This window comes from Lutjanus erythropterus, chromosome 13, assembly GCF_056507025.1.
Source record: "Lutjanus erythropterus isolate fLutEry1 chromosome 13, fLutEry1.hap2, whole genome shotgun sequence".
Taxonomy (NCBI): domain Eukaryota; kingdom Metazoa; phylum Chordata; class Actinopteri; order Lutjaniformes; family Lutjanidae; genus Lutjanus; species Lutjanus erythropterus.
Genome location: NC_139329.1, coordinates 22,904,203 through 22,924,318, shown reverse-complemented (window position 1 = coordinate 22,924,318; position 20,116 = coordinate 22,904,203). Strand labels below are relative to the sequence as shown.

The 20,116-nt window shown below is 39.2% G+C and overlaps 1 protein-coding gene across 1 annotated transcript in view; it reads left to right on the top strand.

Annotated features, from left to right (window-relative positions):
- pik3c2a (phosphatidylinositol-4-phosphate 3-kinase, catalytic subunit type 2 alpha) overlaps positions 1-20,116 on the top strand; it is a 56,596-nt gene that overhangs the window by 29,313 nt on the left and 7,167 nt on the right. The window contains exons 5-23 of the mRNA XM_084734266.1: positions 93-213; positions 2,058-2,169; positions 2,434-2,513; positions 3,538-3,601; positions 4,470-4,616; positions 4,712-4,745; positions 6,010-6,250; positions 10,134-10,256; positions 10,431-10,598; positions 11,412-11,526; positions 11,828-11,970; positions 14,523-14,714; positions 15,379-15,472; positions 15,615-15,709; positions 16,316-16,496; positions 16,598-16,702; positions 17,237-17,329; positions 17,589-17,718; positions 18,892-19,028. Of these exons, the coding sequence (XP_084590392.1) occupies positions 93-213; positions 2,058-2,169; positions 2,434-2,513; positions 3,538-3,601; positions 4,470-4,616; positions 4,712-4,745; positions 6,010-6,250; positions 10,134-10,256; positions 10,431-10,598; positions 11,412-11,526; positions 11,828-11,970; positions 14,523-14,714; positions 15,379-15,472; positions 15,615-15,709; positions 16,316-16,496; positions 16,598-16,702; positions 17,237-17,329; positions 17,589-17,718; positions 18,892-19,028 (2,375 nt within the window). The remainder of the gene's footprint in view (positions 1-92; positions 214-2,057; positions 2,170-2,433; positions 2,514-3,537; positions 3,602-4,469; positions 4,617-4,711; positions 4,746-6,009; positions 6,251-10,133; positions 10,257-10,430; positions 10,599-11,411; positions 11,527-11,827; positions 11,971-14,522; positions 14,715-15,378; positions 15,473-15,614; positions 15,710-16,315; positions 16,497-16,597; positions 16,703-17,236; positions 17,330-17,588; positions 17,719-18,891; positions 19,029-20,116) is intronic.

Genomic DNA, 20,116 nt, shown 5'->3' with positions numbered 1-20,116 from the left:
ATATCCCCCTGATCACCCTGTACCCCTCCTTCCCTCTCTACCTCGATCACCATCTTCTTCATCGTCCATCTCTCCATCCTTTCCTCCCTCAGTGAGTTCTCCAGTGGAGCTGTTGATCAGTCAGACTCTCTGTTGGGTCCACGATGACCTGGACCAGGTCGACTTTTCCAGCTACCTGCTCAAAGTCTGTGGCCGGGAGGAGGTGCTGCAGAAGTGAGTACACACAAGGTTTTGAATAGGTTTCATTTGTTTTCGTCGTGTCTCTCTTTCTTCTCTCTTTTTCTCTGTTAGTCTCATCTTGGCATCCTCTCAAAACATTGTACAGAGTGGACTGACTGATGTTTCTATATCCCGCCCTGTACCCTCCTCCACCAAATTCTCTTCTCCCTCTAATCTGGGATACATGGGAATAGTTGCTCCCATACTGAGACTTAAAGGCCCAGTACGCCCAATTGTTCAGAGTTTCATAACTCAACTCATCTTTTTTTGTCAAAGCACCTTTCATTTGCACATGCAGCCCAAAGCCCTCCACATAGAAAGATGAAAACAACACAGACAGGAAACAAATAAAAACAATAAATGAAAAAAATATTGGAGACTAAAAATTAGAACAAGCGAGAAGCAAGGTCATTCACAGTTTTACAAACAAGTAAAAGGTCTTTAAAATCAGTTCTAACAGATACAGGTAGCCATTGTAGTATAAGGTAGTGTGCAATAATGGGTTGTGATTATAGTTGCTTAACAGATGAATGTTATCTTTTTCTGTCAGTACTTGTGGTAACCATGGAGACAGTCAGAGATCTCCTATGGTTTGTGGGGGGGGGTTGTTCTCTGCTTCTTTAATGAAATCTTTCAAACCCCGCACACACACTGAGAGCTATTGTATAATAAAGACCTGTAAATCATGATTACCATGGATGCTTTGATCCATTCAAAGACGATATCATGGCTTCACTCTCTAATCATAGTCAACAGGGCCCTCTCAGGATAGAGCCTGAAGTGAGGTACCGTCTGCCAAAACCCAACTGTTAATTTGTTCTTAGATACATTAATGAGGGTCCCCAGGCAGATTAGTGATAACTTGTTAAAACAAGTTGCAACTGAAGGCCTTGTATACAGGCTTTTGTCTTTTTTCTCCTTCAGATTTTTGTCTCCTCAGTAACCTCTCCTTTGAAAGTTCCTTCTTGGTGTGGATCATCTGTTATTGTTCGCCCATTTCACTTTAATTCACTTTACATAGAGTAAAAATTAATTCAGAATCTTTGGAGAATGAGTAAGTGTCTGTTTATGAGTTATAAGAAGAAGAGTAGATGTATATAATGGTTCAATGTTGAACAAAATGTCAGTCTAGCAGACAGTGAGGCAGGCAGTCACTGAACTCAAACTCTCTCTCAATCTATTTAAAAGAGCATCTACAACTCGCTATTTGGACTTCAGTGTTCATTTTTGAACACCAGGGTCTTACATATTGCTTTTTCAAAGTGTACAAGGCTGACTCTACACAAAACATCCAAACTAACAATCCTGGACATACAGTATATCTCCAAAGAATTAAATATTCTTTCAGAGATTCACTTTTTATTATTGTGGGTGTTCAGAAATATTCTTGGTAGGAGGTGTTTTTAACATATCAGTTCTTGGTAGATGAGCCTAAAAGCTAATTTGAGACATTGGTTATGGGTACTATTGCTGCATTACACTGTTGGTTGGTGAGTATTAATTTTTAAATAACTAATTATGCGGCTCTAACAAGTGTTCTCAACACCTTTCCAAACATCAGTACCACAAATAACAAACAAAATAATACCAGCACATTGTAAATAGTGTGTTCCTCCAGAATATAGACTGAACAAATATTACTTTACATTTCTGGAAATGTTCTGTGGTATGAGGTATAATCCACTTTGACTAACGTTCTGAAAAATAACACAGTTCATCCCACAGAAGGACTTATTACGCTCTGTGTTCTTTCTTTTTTCCAGTCATTGCTCATTCTTGTCCCCAACATATAGTGTGATTTTCTTAACTGTGTCTCTCTCTGTTGCCCTGTGCCACAGTAAACACAGTCTAGGCAGCCATGAGTACGTCCAGAACTGCAGGAAGTGGGAGAATGAGATCACATTACAGCTACTCTCTCACTCCACCATGAGAAGAGACTTGGCTCGCAGTGTAAGTCACTCCATCAGGCTGACATATGAGGTCATATAAACTTTATAGGAGAATTTTACTGAACTGTGACGTAATACATTTCATGTTGTACCACTAAGATTCATTTTTAACTTTTGACTTGCTGCTGGAAACTGACAACACGTGATCCTCATTCTGAGAAATGATCTCAGTGATTTATAATGATGATGTATCACTAAGACTTTGGCACCTGCTTATCTGTCAGTTTATGTGCTTGGCTGGTAAATCATGACTGTTTTTGTTCAGGCGGAAGATGACGAGTCTCGGATAGATTTAGAGAAGCACCTGGGCCAAGTGGACAGGCCATTCAAGGAGAATGTCACCAGGTACGAGAAAAGATGCCAGAAAAAGGCATGAAGTTCTTAAGATTTTGTTTTCTAGTCAAGCAGCATGATAGCCTTCCCATCAGAGGGTTTGGTATTTCAATTTTCTTTTAGTTGCATCTAAAGTTCAGTCTTCAAAATGCTTATGTAGTTGTTAAATGTTGTGTTTTAGTTTAGTTTGCTGAAATGATGCAGAATGAATTAATTAGGAACCCTCCAGAAAACTTTCGGATTTCTACAGGATTTCCCTTCTGCTCTCTCTCTGCTGCTTAATTACAGTGTTTTTTTATACTACATTTTGACGATAGCATTATCATTTTTAGTTAAAGGACCAGTTTGTAGGATTCTGTTACATCGAGCAGTGAGCTTTAGATTGCATCTCCTCACCCAAACTGTATTTGCATTACTTTTATAATAAATCACAATCTGACTGAATAGTTTGCTTTTTAGAAAATTGATTAAGTCAGAGCCTTGTTGTGTTTGCCTTTGGAGGCTAACAGATGACAGCATGACAGGAGGTTGGTGTTACAATGAGCATTGGGTTGAAAACAAAAAATTTAAAGATTGAAAAGGAGTTATTTGTCTAGTAACTTTTTGATTGATTGTTCTATATTACCTCATCCATGCTGTATAGGATGCCAAGTCTACTTACAAATAGGTGACACATGAAACATGAAGCTTTGTTTTGCTTTCCTTTAATTTGTCACCCCTCAATAGAAGTAGAATTCTGCCTCAAAACATATTTTTGGTTGTTTATAGTTACTCACATTTGATTTAATGAAATAACGTAATAATTAAATAGGGCCTAATCATTTTGAGCATTTCTATATGTATTTATATATAGAAATATGCAATTTACCACAGCTGTAAGGGTCTGGAAAAGATTGAAACTGTACCTTCAAAAAAACTTGAGAAGTGCTTCAAATTGACTTTGAAAAAGGTGTAGTGGCCCTGACTGATAATAAGTGAAACAGTCTGATTCCTCTTGTCATTCCTCTCTTATCTCTCTTTGTGTATCCTCTTGCAGACAAGGCCTGGCCGATTATTTAGAAGGCTATCACAATCAAGTCAACATCTGTCTGCAAAATGAGGTACATGTGCTCCCCTGTGCAGGTCTGGAAAATAAATTAAAAGGCTGGGAAATGAGTTTGATGATTTCCAGGTCTTAAGTTTGGAAAGCATAAAACAGTCCATTGTACCTGTCTGCTGTTGTACATTAAACTTTTTACCTGTTCCTCTGTGAGTTTTTTTAAGCTAATGACAGTATTAACTTTAATGTATATGTGAAGTTAGTTAAATGTCCACAGTATCTGTGCCATACTGTGTAGAGAGATATAGATTTTAAAACTGAATTTTGTGTATCTGTCTGTATAGTGGGAATGTGGTCCCACCCCTGACTCTACACACAAATACTGTCTTTGAATAGTGATGGAAGACTCCAGACATTGTATAATACTTCACACGTAAATGTCAGTAGCCTAGGGCATTCCTGGAAGGCAGGCTTTGTAGAAATGGCACGTGTTTTTCAGCCATTGTAAGTTATTGTGGGCTAATTGAATGCAGACTGAGAACTACCCCCCACCCTCAACCCAGTTTAAACCTGATAATGGCATCAAGATTTATTTAAGTGAACTGTGACACAGTCATAGCATGTAAAGTGATCAATGTACTTTTAGCAGTGAAATCTATGTTGTTTTGAGCCTTGCTTGAAGCAGCATACACGGACAGTAGGCTGGTTAGAGTTTGAAATGCTGTTTAGATGAGAATCTGTTTGATTAATTGTAATTTTCTCAGAGACCTCCTGATGTGTTGTACTTGTGTTAAACAATGGGTTTTACAATAAACAAAAGTACACATCAGAAGGGAACTGCTTTTGCAACAGGCTGGTATGAGTATGTGACGACTGATGCGGTTTGTAGCACGCATACTTGTGAACCTGCTCTGTGTTTCTGTATTCAGAGTACCCAGTATAAGACAGTGGACCGGTTGGTACAGACTTTGAAGAATCTTTGCTGTGCTCTGGATGAGGTGGAGACCCAAGCCATCACAGAGGCAGTGAAAAGGCTGCGACACTCCGTCAATTTACCCAGGACACGCTCACCCAAGGTGGGCTTTTGAAACATTCTGTATGCACACATTCAAACATAGTGTGTTTAAGATGTAAGAATGTCTTTCTAAGACTGACATGTTTTGCTTTGTAGTTGGGGTCCTCATCATCTGCTCAATCATCAAATGGTAAGTTCCACAGCTATACACGTCATACTCGGCCTCTTAACATACAATTAAGCTTTCTTTGTTGCTTCTTAGAATATAAAATGAACACAGAATTGTTGAAAAGAGTTTCGCCATTTGGCCATATTTTTTGCCGTCCAAAGAAAAAAAACAAACAAACAAAAAAAACAAAACAAATAATGTACTGGCAGTAGTCAAGCGCATTAAATAATGGCCATAATACCACCATGGACAGCTTATTAAAGGGATAATTGGATTATTTGAAGTTTGTATGAGGTACTTATCATTAGTCAGTGTGTTACATACAGCAGATGCAAATCTGGAGAAGCAGAGAGGAGAACCAGCATACAGAGCAGCAAAGCTGTTGCTGACAGGATCAGAAACAATATGTATTTTTGCTACTTAATAAAGGCCATCCAAAAATCAATATCAGTTTAAGTGTACACTATATTTACAATATTTTCATCACTATACCTTGCAGTCAGACAGCCTTTTCTTGCAGAAAAATGCCATTATACAAGCCAAATATTGCTCTCTCCAAACCAACCAGACTCCTTAAAGAAAAACAGTGGGTTGGTTTGTGATATTATGCGACTTTGGTAAGTTGGAGCTAACCTTTCAAACTAAAGTTACACAATAACACAAACAAATTTACTAATTGAGGCAGTGGTAGATAAGAAAGTCACATATTCAGCAATGTAAAATTTCTGTTTTTTCCTTAAGGAGTCTTGTCGCTCTAGAAAGAGAAATATCTGGCTTACATAGTGGTGGTTTCCTGTTGGAAAAGGCTGTCTGACAGCAAGATAAAGCAGGGAAAATATTCTAATTATAGCACACTTAAGCTGATACTGATCTGTTTTTGGAGGGGGTGGACATTTTTTAGGTGGCTAAAATGCGTTTTGTTGCTGATCCTGTCCACAGCAGTGCATTGCTTAACTTCCATGCTGGTTCTCCTCTCTGCTTCTACAAACTGGGGTGTGCTGAACTCAAATAACCCCACTTCATATAATCCAAAGCTTCCCTTTAAGGATGTATGTCACTGTGGTGTAACGATATATTACAGGAAAAAATATCTGATATAGTACAGTCAAGTCTACAATAAGGACAGTGTCTAAAGGTACTTTTCTTTACTGATGAACAGGTAATTAAAACTATTTGTTTTTTTCTTCACTGCTTCATATACATCTTCTAATAACTGTGTTTACAGTCCCAGCTGTTATCGTAATACCTCCATGACTTCACACTGATCCCCACCTGACTCTGACAGGTCACACCAGTCCTGTGGAGGAGAGCATGGCCCTGCTGACACAGGCTGTCTACGACCTGGCCAAGCTCTACTTGCGCTCCTTCTGCCCCCCATCATCTTCCTTCCACTCCCCTCCTTTGCCCCAGCCGGCAGACGGAGAAGGCGTAGAGGGAAGGAGCAGCAAAGAAGCTTCTGGCACCACAGACCACCTTCAGTTCACTCTGTTTGCCCTGCATGGCATCCCAGCCAACTGGGTCAGCAGGTAAACAGTCAGAGGAAGAACATACTCAGGGCTCTGCTCTTATTTTTATTTTTAGGAGCACAGATGGAAATTAATTTGTTTTTTCAACAGAAATAACATTAATGTATCTCTCTCTTTTTTTTAAAAAAAACAAAGGGATAGTTTGGATAATTTCATGTGGGGTTGTATGGCTGCAGAATCAGCAGCAAAACCTCCTTGTAAGTGAACACTATATTTAGAATAGGGTTTTTAGAGTTTCTGGTCAATCCCTCTCTTGGACTGGTTTGTTAGTTTGTGTCTGGTTGCTTCAGAGAAAGCAATATTAGGCTTATAAAATGGCAGTTTACAGGCCACCATCGACTGTTCCTAATGCACTGATTCTGGAGAAGTACCTTATAATCCAAATCCAAAAAGTCTGAATTATCCCTTTCAACATCTGATATCAGCAGTGGTTTAAAATACTCTGAGACTGTAGAATAACTGCTTTTAAACTCAAAATGATATAAAGGCAAGGCAAAAATTGGATGAATGATACAGGTAATTGTAGATTATATTTTATGATGATGTCATTTATAAACAAGTGCGTATTCTATTTGTTTTATAAAACAGTAAATTGATTGTATATTGACATCAGGGTGCACAGCCACATGAAGGGTGTAGTTGGATGTGTTTTACAGCAGAACGTTCAAGATTTTCTGTGAAAAAGACTTGACTTGATGTTTGAAGCACTCTATCCTTTGCTGTAGGATAGTTAAAACCTTTATCTTGCTTTTGTTCTCTCATGATCACCCACTTCAGTTCAGTATTATTAGTGCCACCCACATTTTATGTAATTGTACTTCTGCAAGATAGAGTCAAAGATGAAGACAGAAAGTAGTGGAAGCCAATTCAGAATTATAATCACATTATTAGCCGAGTGTATAAAATGAGTGCAACAGCAGAATAACCTTGAATTCACAAGCAAACAGTAATATGATGGTTTTGTCTCTAGAATTTTTTTCTGTGATAACTATTAATTGGTGAGCAACAAGGACCAAGGAGAATATTTTTATGACAGTACAACAGTGCAGCAGCAGGCTGTTGTGGGTTGTGCTGTCACAGCAGATAGTCTTGTCTTCCTCTACTAAACAAGCAGCTCCTGTGTTGCTCCTCGTGTCTTATTTTTCCATGCCAGTGTCCAGTTTCACCCTGACTTTATCTCCTGCGTGTGTCTGGAACAGAGCTGAGCCAAATTTTCCGTTCCCAGCTCTGTCACGCATCAGTGACCAGGATCAGTACATTTCTGACAAGCCCCTCCACAGTTGCATAGGTCTGGAAAATGTGTGAAAAATTGTTTTGATACTCTTATTGAAGGTTAAAAAAAGGCTTCAAATACTTGGAAATTTTATAGAAAGTCTGCATGAATATTGGAAGATGGTATTGTCACCACATGTGTACCATTTTACCTTGTCATTACTGAAGAATAGTCCTCATGGATTTATAAGACTTTATTTTTATTGCTGAGGCACAATCAGTAAAAACATCATGCTGAACACCAACCAAGATGATGTCTGGTCAAGCAATTAAGGTCGGATTAGAAGTGTAGCAGTTTGAAATGAAAAATATAATGGAGCTCTAACCCTGACTGTGAGATGGAGGCAGTTTTTAAAGCTGTCTTAAGAATCGCTGCAGTCCCTTCCTTCCATGGTAATTTTCTGGTCGGCCAGTGAGGCCCTTCATAAAGAGAGGAACTGCTTAATAACAGGTCTATTTACTCCAGCACAGCCTCTTCCAGCTGCTATTTTAAGCCAGCACCAAACATTTCTGCAGTGACGCTCATTCCAAAGACACCTCCAAAAATATTTAGCTCCTCGACAACCCAAGGCCAGAGGGGCCCAGTGAGTACAGTGTTTCCCAGCCCAGACAACAAATGAGGCATGTCTGTTGTGTTGTCGTGTTACTATAATGCTCCCTTATTGAGATCTGAGTGTGTGCCGTTGTTGTGGCTAGTGTGTCATCCATCTGGAGCCTCAGTAGATGCCACGGCATTGCTAGCATATTGACACACCATGACTAGTAGCGCTAGAGCTGCCAGCACAGATGGCACTGAGCAGTGGATCAAGATTGTAGTGGCGAAAATGTGTAACTGATGTTACTGAGATTATTCTTGGATCTGCGGTTGACTGATTCAACAAAACTAAATGCTGGATGTGACTGATTTGTTCACATTTTATTACATCGCGTCTGGAAATATAAATCCCTTTTATCTGCATATTTTGTCCATTTCTTTTTAGATTCAACCTATTAACCTTTACAGCTCTAGGGATTAATCAATTATTAATCTACTTTTAAATTAATCACTAACTATTCTGATTCAGTTAGTCTTTCTGAATCATTTTTCATTTAAAAAAATGTCCAAATTCTTTTTTTTCTTTAGTCCTCTATGACAATAAACTGAATAGCTTTGAATTGTGGACAGAACAAGACATGATATGATCAACATTGTTCACAATTTTCTGACATTTCATTGACCAGACATCTAATTAATAAATCAGGAAATAAGCTGCAAATTAATTGTTAATGAAAGAAATTGTTATTTGCAGCCCTTTTAATCTATATTAATATTACAAAGACATCTTACTGGTATTAAAGTTCTAGTACTGTATATACATGCAAGTATATAGAGGTAAAAATAAATAGTTGCTTTGCTGTATAGCCTCTACACAGTCAGGGCCCACCCACGCAGAAGCCTCATCTCAGGCCTGTGTGGGAGCACATCAACCACCTCCTCACTGTCCTATATGATACACTTGTATGATACTCTAATGCCAACAATCCAAATGCTTGCTGTGAAAAAGGTCTATTAGCACATGGAGTTTGGTGATCTAATGTTATTCTCAGTGGTGGAAAAGCACATTTCTTGCAGGAAGGTTGCCAGTTTAATCCCTGGCAAGATAAAGCTAGATGCTGAAATTGATTAAGCAGTGCTTTACTTTGCCCCTCATTACTCCCACTGATATGCCCTTGAGTGAAACCCTTAAACTGCAACTGCTCCAGAGGAGCTGCAGTGACCAGCAGGTCAGACTGAAGATGTACTAGGCAGATTTGTGCAACTGTGACTATGTTTGCGAGCACAAAGTATCCCAGTTTTTTCCCCTATTCCGAGCAAGACAGTATTGCTACTAAGCTGTTTACATGGCTAATGAAATGAATATTCCACTAATATTCCTGTTGCATATTCTGATTATGTAAAAGTGGAATGGCTTGAGACATTTGTTCCAATAATGTTCCTAAAACCCGAGTAATATCAGCATATCCCACCTGTCTTAATCAGAAAATGCTGCACCCAGAATAAGGCCTAATACAAAATATGCAATCATGTTCAGAATATTGTCATAGTCTGAATAATAGTGGAAAATCAGTGTGCATGTAAACATAGTCACTGTCACTGCAAAAGTGAGTTATAATACTGTGCACAGCCACTGTCCACCCACACAGTACCCTCCATGAATAAATAAATGTTTAAAAAAAAGGTTTTAGTAAAATCTGACAGTCACTGTGGCCTGATGAGAATAATTTAAAACACTTGTGGGAGTGTTCAGGGCTTAATTATACTTTTACTTCTTAGACAGGCAGTGTTATCAGTGGTATGATTCAGACCAGTAGGTTGCTCTCTTCTACATTTTTTTAACAGTAAATCTGTGTAAAGGACATTGCTGAAAATGGGCAAGCATGCTTAAAGTGCCTTGGATTAAAAACAAACTAAATAAAAAATGTTACAAAGCTACAGATGCATGTATTTTTAGTTGGTTTCGTCAATATTCTTGGCTGTACAAATATGTGCTAGAGCCTCTGTAAGTCTGATAGTCTTTGCATGAAGACACACAGACACAGTAGAAATAATTATTGTGTTGTTTTGTTACAGTTATGAGAAGTACTTCCTGATGTGTTCCCTCACCCACAACGGCAAGAACCTGTTTAAACCAGTCCAGTCCAAGAGAGTGGGCACATACAAAAGCTTCTTCTACCACATCAAATGGGATGAACTGTGAGTGATTGCCTTGGCCTCCTCTCCTCTCCTCTCCTCTCCTCTCCTCTCCTCTCCTCTCCTCTCCTCTCCTCTCCTCTCCTCTCCTCTCCTCTCCTCTCCTCTCCTCTCCTCTCCTCTCCTCTCCTTGAAATTTTCCCTCCATGCTGTTGACTCTGTCCTTGTATCTCCCAGGATCAATTTCCCCATAGCAGTGGCTGTTCTCCCGCTGGAGTCCATACTGAGCCTGACTCTGTTTGGGGTGTTGAACCAGAATGCCAGTGGCTCCCCAGACTCCAACAAACAGAGGAAAGCTCCAGAGATGCTGGGAAAAGTCTCCATGCCACTCTTTGACTTCAGACGGTGAGGAATGATGGACTTTCCTGCTTTTATGGAGTCTTTTGGATATCAATCAGTTGTGAAAGATGTGTTTGAATCAATTATTCCCTCAGAATTGGACCTTTTCTATAATAAACTCATTTTACATATTAGTCAGTCAGCCTGTTAGTTAGTGCCTTTATACTAGCCCAGTTCAGAAAAAGTTGGGACAGTGTTTAAAACGTCAATAAAAACAGAATGTAATGATCTCCAAAAACTTTTTGACCTATATTCAATTGAATACAGTACAAGGACAAGATATTCATTTTTCAAACAGATTAACTTTATTGCTTTTTGTAAATATACACTCATTTTGAGTTTGATGCCTATAACACATTCTAAAAAAATGTTCACCACTGTGATACATCACCTTTTCTTTTAACAACACATAAGTTTTGAAAGTGAAAATTCTTTCCCATTCTTCCTTGATATAGGTGATCAGGTGCTCAACAGTGCAGGATCTCTGTTGTATTTTTTATAATGCACCACACATTTTCGATGGGAGACAGATTACAGGAAGGCCAGTTTAGTACCCAAACTCTTTTATTTTGAAGCCATGCTGCTGTAACACGTGCAAAATGTGTCTTTGCATTGTCTTGCTGACATAAGCAGGGACCTCTCTGTAAAAAAAAAGTCTGGATGGCAGCATATGTTGCTCCAAAACCTGCATGTGCCTTTTAATGGGGCCTTCACAGATGTGACAGTTAGCCATGCCATGGGCACAAACACATGGGATTGCTTACCCTGATTGTTTTGGGTTTTCTGTTATTGTTGTTTATTGCTGACTATGTTTTGCAGGGTGCTTGCCAGGGGCAGCAGATTGTTGTGTCTGTGGACATCTGCCCAGGGAGCTGCTGCTGCTGCTGGCTCTGCAGGCCGCAAGAGGATGCCCGCAGAGAGAATAGTACTGCAGGTTGGTGGTGGTACTAGTACCATCTGAAATAGTAGTGTTAGTGTTTTTATTACACTTTTTTTTTTTTTGTTATTGGCAACTTTCTATTTTCTGTTAATGCTGTTTTGCTTCACAGTACTGACCTTAATCTGACCTTAATTCACCTGTATATGAAAACCTACTTGGCAGTAATACTGATAATAATTCTGATTATGACATAGAGTTTTCGTGAGAAAAAACTCTTACTAAAGAAAGTGTCTTCTTGAATTCAAATTACGTCAGAGCAATAAACTGATCTCAACTATATTTGTGTTACTGTCAGGTGGACTTCCCCAACTCACCGGTGGATGTTTTATATGTGGGACCCAAGGAAGCTCCAAGCCCAGAGCCCCACACACAGGAAGAGCTGGACCCTGATCTGCGACGCAAACTGGAGAAAATCTGCAGCCGCGCTTCCAATTTCGGGTATGAGAATCTCTCCCAGGTTTTCACAGCTAAGAAGGGGAGATTGCAATCTGAGAGTAGAAATCATAAACATTTCTAACAAAGAATGTGTAGGTTTTTTCTATTGTTTCTGTCACATCATAATGTGCAGGAATGATCTCAAATAAAACACTGACTTCAGTTAATGCCCCAAGAGAAGTGGTCTTGATGTTGCTCAGCTTGATGTGCAAAACAGACTTGCTTCTTGTACAAGCACAAGAGGCTTCAACAAGCAACTGTACAGTGTAATAACTAATTAAATTGTAATTGAAATGTCCATCTGAAAGAGTCAAAACTTAAAAACATCTGTTATACATTTCACCTCATCAGTTGTGGCTAATCAAATCACACTTGTTTAAAGTCAAGATGAAAAGGAAAAATGCCCTTTTTTGCACCTAGTTGACAATAAATGCTGAAGAAAGTACAGAAACTCAATTTCTTTGTATTCTCACATCAAATCATGTTTTCTTCCTGCTAAACATATGATGTGTGCTTATGTATGCAAAGTCCACCCATCAAACAGTATTCAACTTTTAGCAGCACAGAGCAAAGATTCATTAGTTAACTAGCTAGCAACAGTATGGCACGTTCTCCATGTTTGTCAAGGCACACCCACTTTTCAACATTCAAATCAAATTCCTTCCAATGTTGTGTCCTATCTGCCTATCGTGTTTTATTCATACTATTTTTTGCAAACTAATAGTATTTAGTGTTGTGAGAGTTTGAAAAACTTGCACAGAAACAGTGTTTCTAGTTGCATTTTTCCCCCCTCAGCAGACAGCTTTTTGGCAGTCCCTCAGACCACCCAAAATCCGTTGGACTTTGTAGATTTAAGAAGAGATTTTAAAAGATGCCCCTGACTTTGCCAGCCACAGTTCCCCAAACACGCCTGTATGTTGTCTGTTCCAGTGTGTCTGTTCTCCTCCAGCTGCTCCGTGCCCAGCTAAATGCTCTCTTATGCCTGCTGCCAGCCAAATCTCCTCCACGCTGCCAACATCCATGAGACTCAACCGGCACTTTAGCACAGAGCGCTCTCTCACTGGGCTCTCACCGCCTGCTTTCTGTCCTGTCCATTCATTTCTCCAGACTTGTGGAGCTGCAGTCTCGCTGATCTGTTGTGTGCTGTTTCAGTGTGAGCGATAGCTTATTTCATCAATCAATCCGTGAAGGAGATTTTTTTTTTATTTTTATTAATGCATGGAGGTCAGGTACAGACCAACACCTCTGGCAACTTCAGAAAAGCAAATGCTACCTGACAGAAGAATTTAACCTCACTTTCTTTTGGTTAAAGCACTGCGTCACAGACTTACCTGAAGTCTCACAGTGCACATTGTCTCAGCTCTTTACGGACAGAACATCAGCAAGGATGACGGAAATATGGGGTCAGACAGACCATTGGCACCCTCACTTTATGGCCCTATCCAATATGCTTTTTAAGTCATGAATCACTGTATCCCATCAAAAGACGTTTCAATCATTCTTGTCCTCACCACGCATATCTAGACCCCAAGCATATCATAAGCGGTTTTCACTTGCACACTCATGCGACAGATACACTTTGATCTTAATCTCTTCAGCTGTCTGCACTGGCTCTGTGCAGGCTCAACCAATAAAAAGCCAATGACTAATTAATTTATCAATATCTTGCAACCTAGGTGGAGCAAAGTGCTGTTTTCTGGCTCTCTGCTTAAGTTTGTAGGTTAAAATATAGCAATGGCCCACTTTTTCCATCATTCTGTACTGAGTTTGCTCTATTAATTTAGCTGTTTTTACATTCCAAAATGTTCCTTTTATTAGTGTTTTTTATTATTCTTTTGTTAGTGAAGTAAGTAATGTGTCTTTTCAGAACATGGTGTTTTATGTTGATTGTCGTTTTGGCGCTGGTTTATAGTTGTAACCAATAGTGAGCTGGCCATTTTATTTCTCGACTCCCACCATTGTTTGTATTATTGTACTTTTCATTTGGAAAGGTTATCTGAACATGTCGATTCTTTTATTTTCACATTTACAAACTCATACATGTATTTTCAAGCCATCCTGAATAGCTAGTTGTTGACCATAGAGGATTTCCACTGAAGGTGGTAGAAGTGTTTCCAATGGAGGTTGTATTTCTGTCTTAAATTTGCACTGAGTTGTTGTTCTTTAGCAAGTCTAGAGAATTTATTGCTCACTTAGCCCATGTAGATTTTATCAGATGTTCTGAGAAAATATACAGTAGTGACAGACTTTACGATCACAGTGCTGTCAACATATTTTGCTTTTGTGTGATTCTGTTTACAGTGCTCCTTCTCAGTTGTCTGTTTTAAACATTATTCTTGATCCTGCCAAGTGAACTCCTCATTTGGAGTTCCTAAATACTTTCTTTTAGTTTATTTTCACAGTCTTGGAACCTAAAGGCAGTTTTTAATCACTGACAGATAAAATATGACAATTTTGAGTAGGCCAGGTTGCCAGGTGGCAAAGAAATTTATTTACATTTTAAAATGACCCTCCCATCCATCTTCCCTCTGCGTCTGTTTTTGATTCGTCTCCAGGCTGAAGCGGGCAGATCACCAGCTCCTGTGGGACCACCAGCTCCACTGTCGGAGGGACCACCCTAGCAGCCTCCCCAAAGTGCTCGCCAGTGTGCCCAGCTGGGACTGGGCCAGTATCGCTCATATCCACTCCTTGCTGCACCACTGGCCCACTCTGCCCCCCGTCACAGCCCTGGAGATGCTCGACTCAAAGTACGCACTGTATACCCACATTTGATCCATGGAACAGCAGGTCTTTAAGGCATTTGGTGATACAGACACAGTGATAGTGATCATCTGTTACTGTATAATACAGTCTAGGGTTGGTACTTTTTGGTTGTCTGCTTTTCTAAAAATATTCAAACTTAATATTTCTTACATTGAATTGATTGATCTGTTTTGTCTTTTTTTTTTCCTTTATTTAATCAGGTAAACACAGTCAATATAAAATTTTAACAGTGAACTGGCCAAGAAGGCAGTTACACATGGATTACACATGGACATGACAGAATAATATAAAAGACTGATGTCCGCATATCACAGAAGAAAGTGAATGCATGCAGAAAATGTATGCCAAAATTAATTGCTTATTATAGCAGCAGCATTTTGTAATAAAAATATCAGTTAAGTTTGCTTAAAACTGGTTAAAGAGACAAGGGAGAGTAAAATGTATCAATGAAATTGGACTTTAACTGTTTAACTTTGTGATTGTCATACTGATGCTGTCAGTTTGTGATTAATATGTTTTAATTTTTCATGGTGAAACCAAAGTCAAGCTTTAATTGTGGAAAAATGTTTATTTTTTGTGAAACACTGGATGTTTTGGCCTTGTTTATTGTGTCTTTTGTCTAATTGTGTGTGTGTTGTATACATGTAGGTTTGCAGATACAGAAGTGAGAAGTGTGGCTGTTAGTTGGATTGAGAAGAGCAGTGACGATGAGTTGGCTGACTACCTGCCACAGCTAGTACAGGTACAGCTAAAAATACACACACACACACACACACAAATACATACTGTACTTTACATGCACTTAAAAAAAATCAATTCAGTTCCCAAGGCGAGTCCTGTTCAGACTGCTAATGCCGCCCACTTTTCTCTTTCATTGTTTCCAGGCATTAAAGTTTGAGTGTCACCTAAAGAATGCCCTTGTCATGTTCCTGCTGTCCAGAGCGCAAGGCAACATCAACATTGCCCACTACCTCTACTGGTGAGTTTGCAGCGTTCATACCACAGTACACGGTGAAACCAGTATTCTGCTGCACCCTTTCTTACTGAACGTCTTATGCAGCAGAGGAGTTTACATATGCTATTCATGTTCAACGGTGTTTTAATTTTAATGGACTTTTGAAGCTCACACGTATCTGTACTTCAGTGTCCTGTGCTCTCAGTGTGAGATATTGTTGCTATTTATGGCACTATTTGTCAAACTTGAGATGCATGTTCACAGTATATCAGTCTAACCACAATTTTATCTCATTTCCTGTGTTATTCAGCGGCTTGTTAGAACAGTTATACAGCAGATGTTGTTCTGCTTGGATTTTATGTTACTTATTAAAACTAAGAGATGCCTTGTAATTTATTATATTTTTTGAATATGATTTCAGTGCTGAGGTTCTCTGTAGAGGATAAAATAATAGGTTGGTTATCTGTTGAATCAAACTCCCTGTAGTTGGAAGTCAACACTTCTAGGAAATATTAGCTTTACATGATTTTAAGCACTTTAATGCTGATCACATAAAAACAGGCCAAAGGGAAAGCTTGTGTACGGGATGACCTTCAGTTTTGTCTGTTGTGATGTGTGTGATGGCTGCAGGCTACTGAAGGATGCTGTGCAGGATCCTGCCTGGGGACAGCGCTATGAGCGGGTGCTGGGTGCCCTGCTGTGTCTGTGTGGAGCCAAGCTGAGGGCGGAGCTGGAGAAACAGACTCGCCTGGTCACCCTGCTAGGAGCCGTGGCTGAGAGAGTCAGGCAGGCTGGGGGGTCTACGCGACAGGTTTGTGTGTGTGCTTGTGATCTGGCTGTAAGTATGCATGTTACTCTATATTTAATGAGCATGTTATAATGTCTTTGTTGTTTTTGTTTTTGGGTGTTCAGGTGGCGCTGCAGGAGGGTCTTGAAAACGTGCAGAACTTTTTCCAGAGGAACAGCTGCCGACTGCCCCTCAGCCCCAGTCTGGTGGCCAAGGAGCTAAACACGAAGGTAACGCACACAAATAGACACACACGCACACACACACACACACAGGCCAGTATTAATGAGAACTTTTCAATTTTCTTACCTGTTCCTTATAATTGTATTCACTCTCTGGTGAATCAACCTGGCTACCTGGTTATCATTTTGCATGGGCACTTATAGTACATAATTAAGAAGTAAATATAGACTCTATTTACACATGATTTAAATGTATGTCTTACATGGATATGATCCAGACACAATGCTCCACAAAGTTCCAGACATAAATCCAATTACATATACTTGATAATTTTTGCAAAAATAGGTTTTTCAGTCACTGGATGGTGTCTTTGTTGGAGAAGGATGATGATGACATACAGTTTGTGGGCTGTGGGTAGGTGAGACAAACCAACAACTGGCTTTAAAAATATATCTGAAATAAAAAATACAAAGGAAAGAACAAAGAATGACATGATTAGAGCCTGTTGTTGGATCTTTGAAATAACAGACAGCCTAATGAAGTGTGGAATATGAAATCATACTGTCTGTTTGTGTGTGTAGGCCTGCTCTTTCTTCAACTCCAACGCGGTTCCCCTCAAACTGGCCCTGGTCAACGCCGACCCACTGGGAGAAGAGATTAATGTTATGTTCAAGGTACCGTACACCCACACACAGTAGCCTTACCTACGGCCATCAGTTTTTCAAACAACACCAGTTCTTGTGTATTTTTTACACGCTTCATCAATGTAAAGTGGGAAGTTGTCACAAGGTACATCAAAACCATTTGTTGTTTACATGCTTTTCATCTGAACACTGCACCCCCTGGTGGCTGAAGTGAAATCCAACCAGTAATTTTTTTTAAGTGCTGTGTGCTGCTGTAATTCATATCTCTGTTTGTGTGGTTGTGTGTCAGGTTGGAGAGGACCTGAGGCAGGACATGTTGGCTCTTCAGATGATCCGCATCATGGACCGCATCTGGCTGCAGGAGGGGCTGGACCTCCGCATTGTCAACTTCAAATGCATCTCCACCGGCAAGGACAAAGGTGACAGTCAAACACGCACAGAGGCCCCATTCATGCTTGTCATTTCATGTGTCTCTAAAATCACACTTTGATTTACACTTTGCCGCATACAGTCTATATGTGTCTGTTGACCAGATCAGAAATCTGATAGCAACCCATTTTAGTTTAGAGTCCGTCCTCCTCCAGTTCAGAAGGAGGTGATAACATATCTGACACCAAATGCTTTCTCACACATACAGATCAATGTTGTTTCACCCACACAGATCAATCTATGGTTGAAATGATTAGGGATCAAATAAACATTACAGCTCTTATTTGTAGAAATCGCTGAAGCTGTTCCTCATTGCTTTAAATGAGACAGAAAAGCAGTTCATTTCAGTGTTATTGTGTAACTTAAGCTGCCATTATCAGACAGACAGAGAAAATAGACCATGCACATATTAAGAAAGTCAGACATGGTGTCTATTTCCTCAGCTTCTTGACAGTTACACTAAAGGAGATTTAATATGTTTCTTTGAAAGACTGACACATTTACACCTTTTCAACATCTGGCTAGAATGCTTCTAGAATTTGATGTATATCCATCTAAATGTGTCTTGGACGCATTAGCTTTTACGATTGGATACCTATCCAATCTCCCCAAGACACATGAAGTAACTCAGTGTAAATGGGGTTAGACACACTCGCATAACTCAAGTTTTATTTGTGTTATCTCTGACCAAGACGCAAACATACTTTAGAAACACTTTACATTATAGACTTTGCAGCACAGTTAGGCCAATAAAAGTAGTCACAAGTAAATGTAACTGTTTAACTGTTGAAAACAGTAACCAGTCATTTTCAAACTACACTTCACAGAAAGGCAAATTAACTTTATATCTGAAATTAAGATCACCACAGTTAAGGGAAGAACAGGATAAGCTCTTTACTAATTTGTTCATTTATAAGAGGGAAGTATTCAGTTGCTGTCAGATGGCACAGGCAGAAATGATGATGTCATGTAATCAGCCTGTAATAAAAACAGACTTATTTTATACTTCTAACAGCAGATATCTATGTAATGGCATCATCACTGACATACTCAGATCATTCATTGTAAAAAAAAAAAAATACAGTTTAAAAGAAACAGCCTGCACATCCAGAACAGACTGTTTTTTGTTTGCATTGTGTTAATAAATGTGACGCGTTGTTTAGGCATGGTGGAGCTTGTGCCTTCCTCAGACACCCTGAGAAAGATCCAGGTGGAGTACGGCGTCACCGGCTCCTTCAAGGACAAACCACTGGCTGAGTGGCTCCGCAAGTACAACCCTGCTGAGGATGAGTATGAAAAGGTAAAAACATGTAAAGTAGTGAAAACAGTGAAATTACCACTCCAACCACACAGCAACAATAGATGTGTTTTACACAAACTAAAAGATGTAGTGACCTGCCTCTTAATGTCTTATTATGTGAACTAGTGGAGGAATGGTTCAAATATTAACACCATAATTTCTCTTTTGACATAATGATTTGTCGAAGTTCTAAACGCACACAATTCATGTACTCTTGAAGTTTATAGCAGTTGTCGAACTTTCTGACCTTTGACACCTATAAATGTGAAACTATACTCCCAACTCACAACCTCTGACCCCAAAAATCTACTGCAAACTCTGACCCTAAACTTCAGCAGGACGCAGGAGTAAACATGCCAGCTTATTGAGCTTATATGGAGCCTCTTTCACTGGTGACGAATGTGTGTTGTTATCCCACTCTGGAAAATCTGCAAAATAGTTTCATAATTTCTGGATTTGCTTGAAACATCTGGAATACCTTGTGTCACAAAACTTCACTTCCCTCTCAAGCATTTGGTTTTTGCCCTCAGCCGATATTTATAATTATAATAATAACTTTATTTATATAGCACCTTTTAAAACAGAGTTGACAGGCAAAGCAAGCCAGGGTAGTTAGAAAACAAAATAAAAAACAGAAGCCAAACATTAAGATAAAGTAATACAATCCAAAAATTTAAGATGAAGTTAAAATAAGAGGACAGAAAGATGCTAAAATGCAAGATGCAGAATGTTAAAAACAAATGCAATATAAATCAGTGTATATATGTATGAATGAATACAAATAACAGTAAAAGCAACAAAAAGTAATAAAAGGAAAATGAAACAATAGAAGCAAAATTAAATAAACGTAAGTCTATAATAATGGGGTTTAAGAAGTGATTTGAAAGATGTCACTGATTCTGCAAGCCTTATGTCCTCAGGCAAGTCACAAAGCCAAGGGTGTCTGATGACACACATAACAAGTACTACATCATGACAATACTCGCTGTGTAGCCAGCCAAACAATACCTAAAGCCTGTGCTTCTCACTGAGTATTCATGTATTTTTGCCTTCTTTCTATGTTTGTCACTCTCTCTTATTTCTCTTTT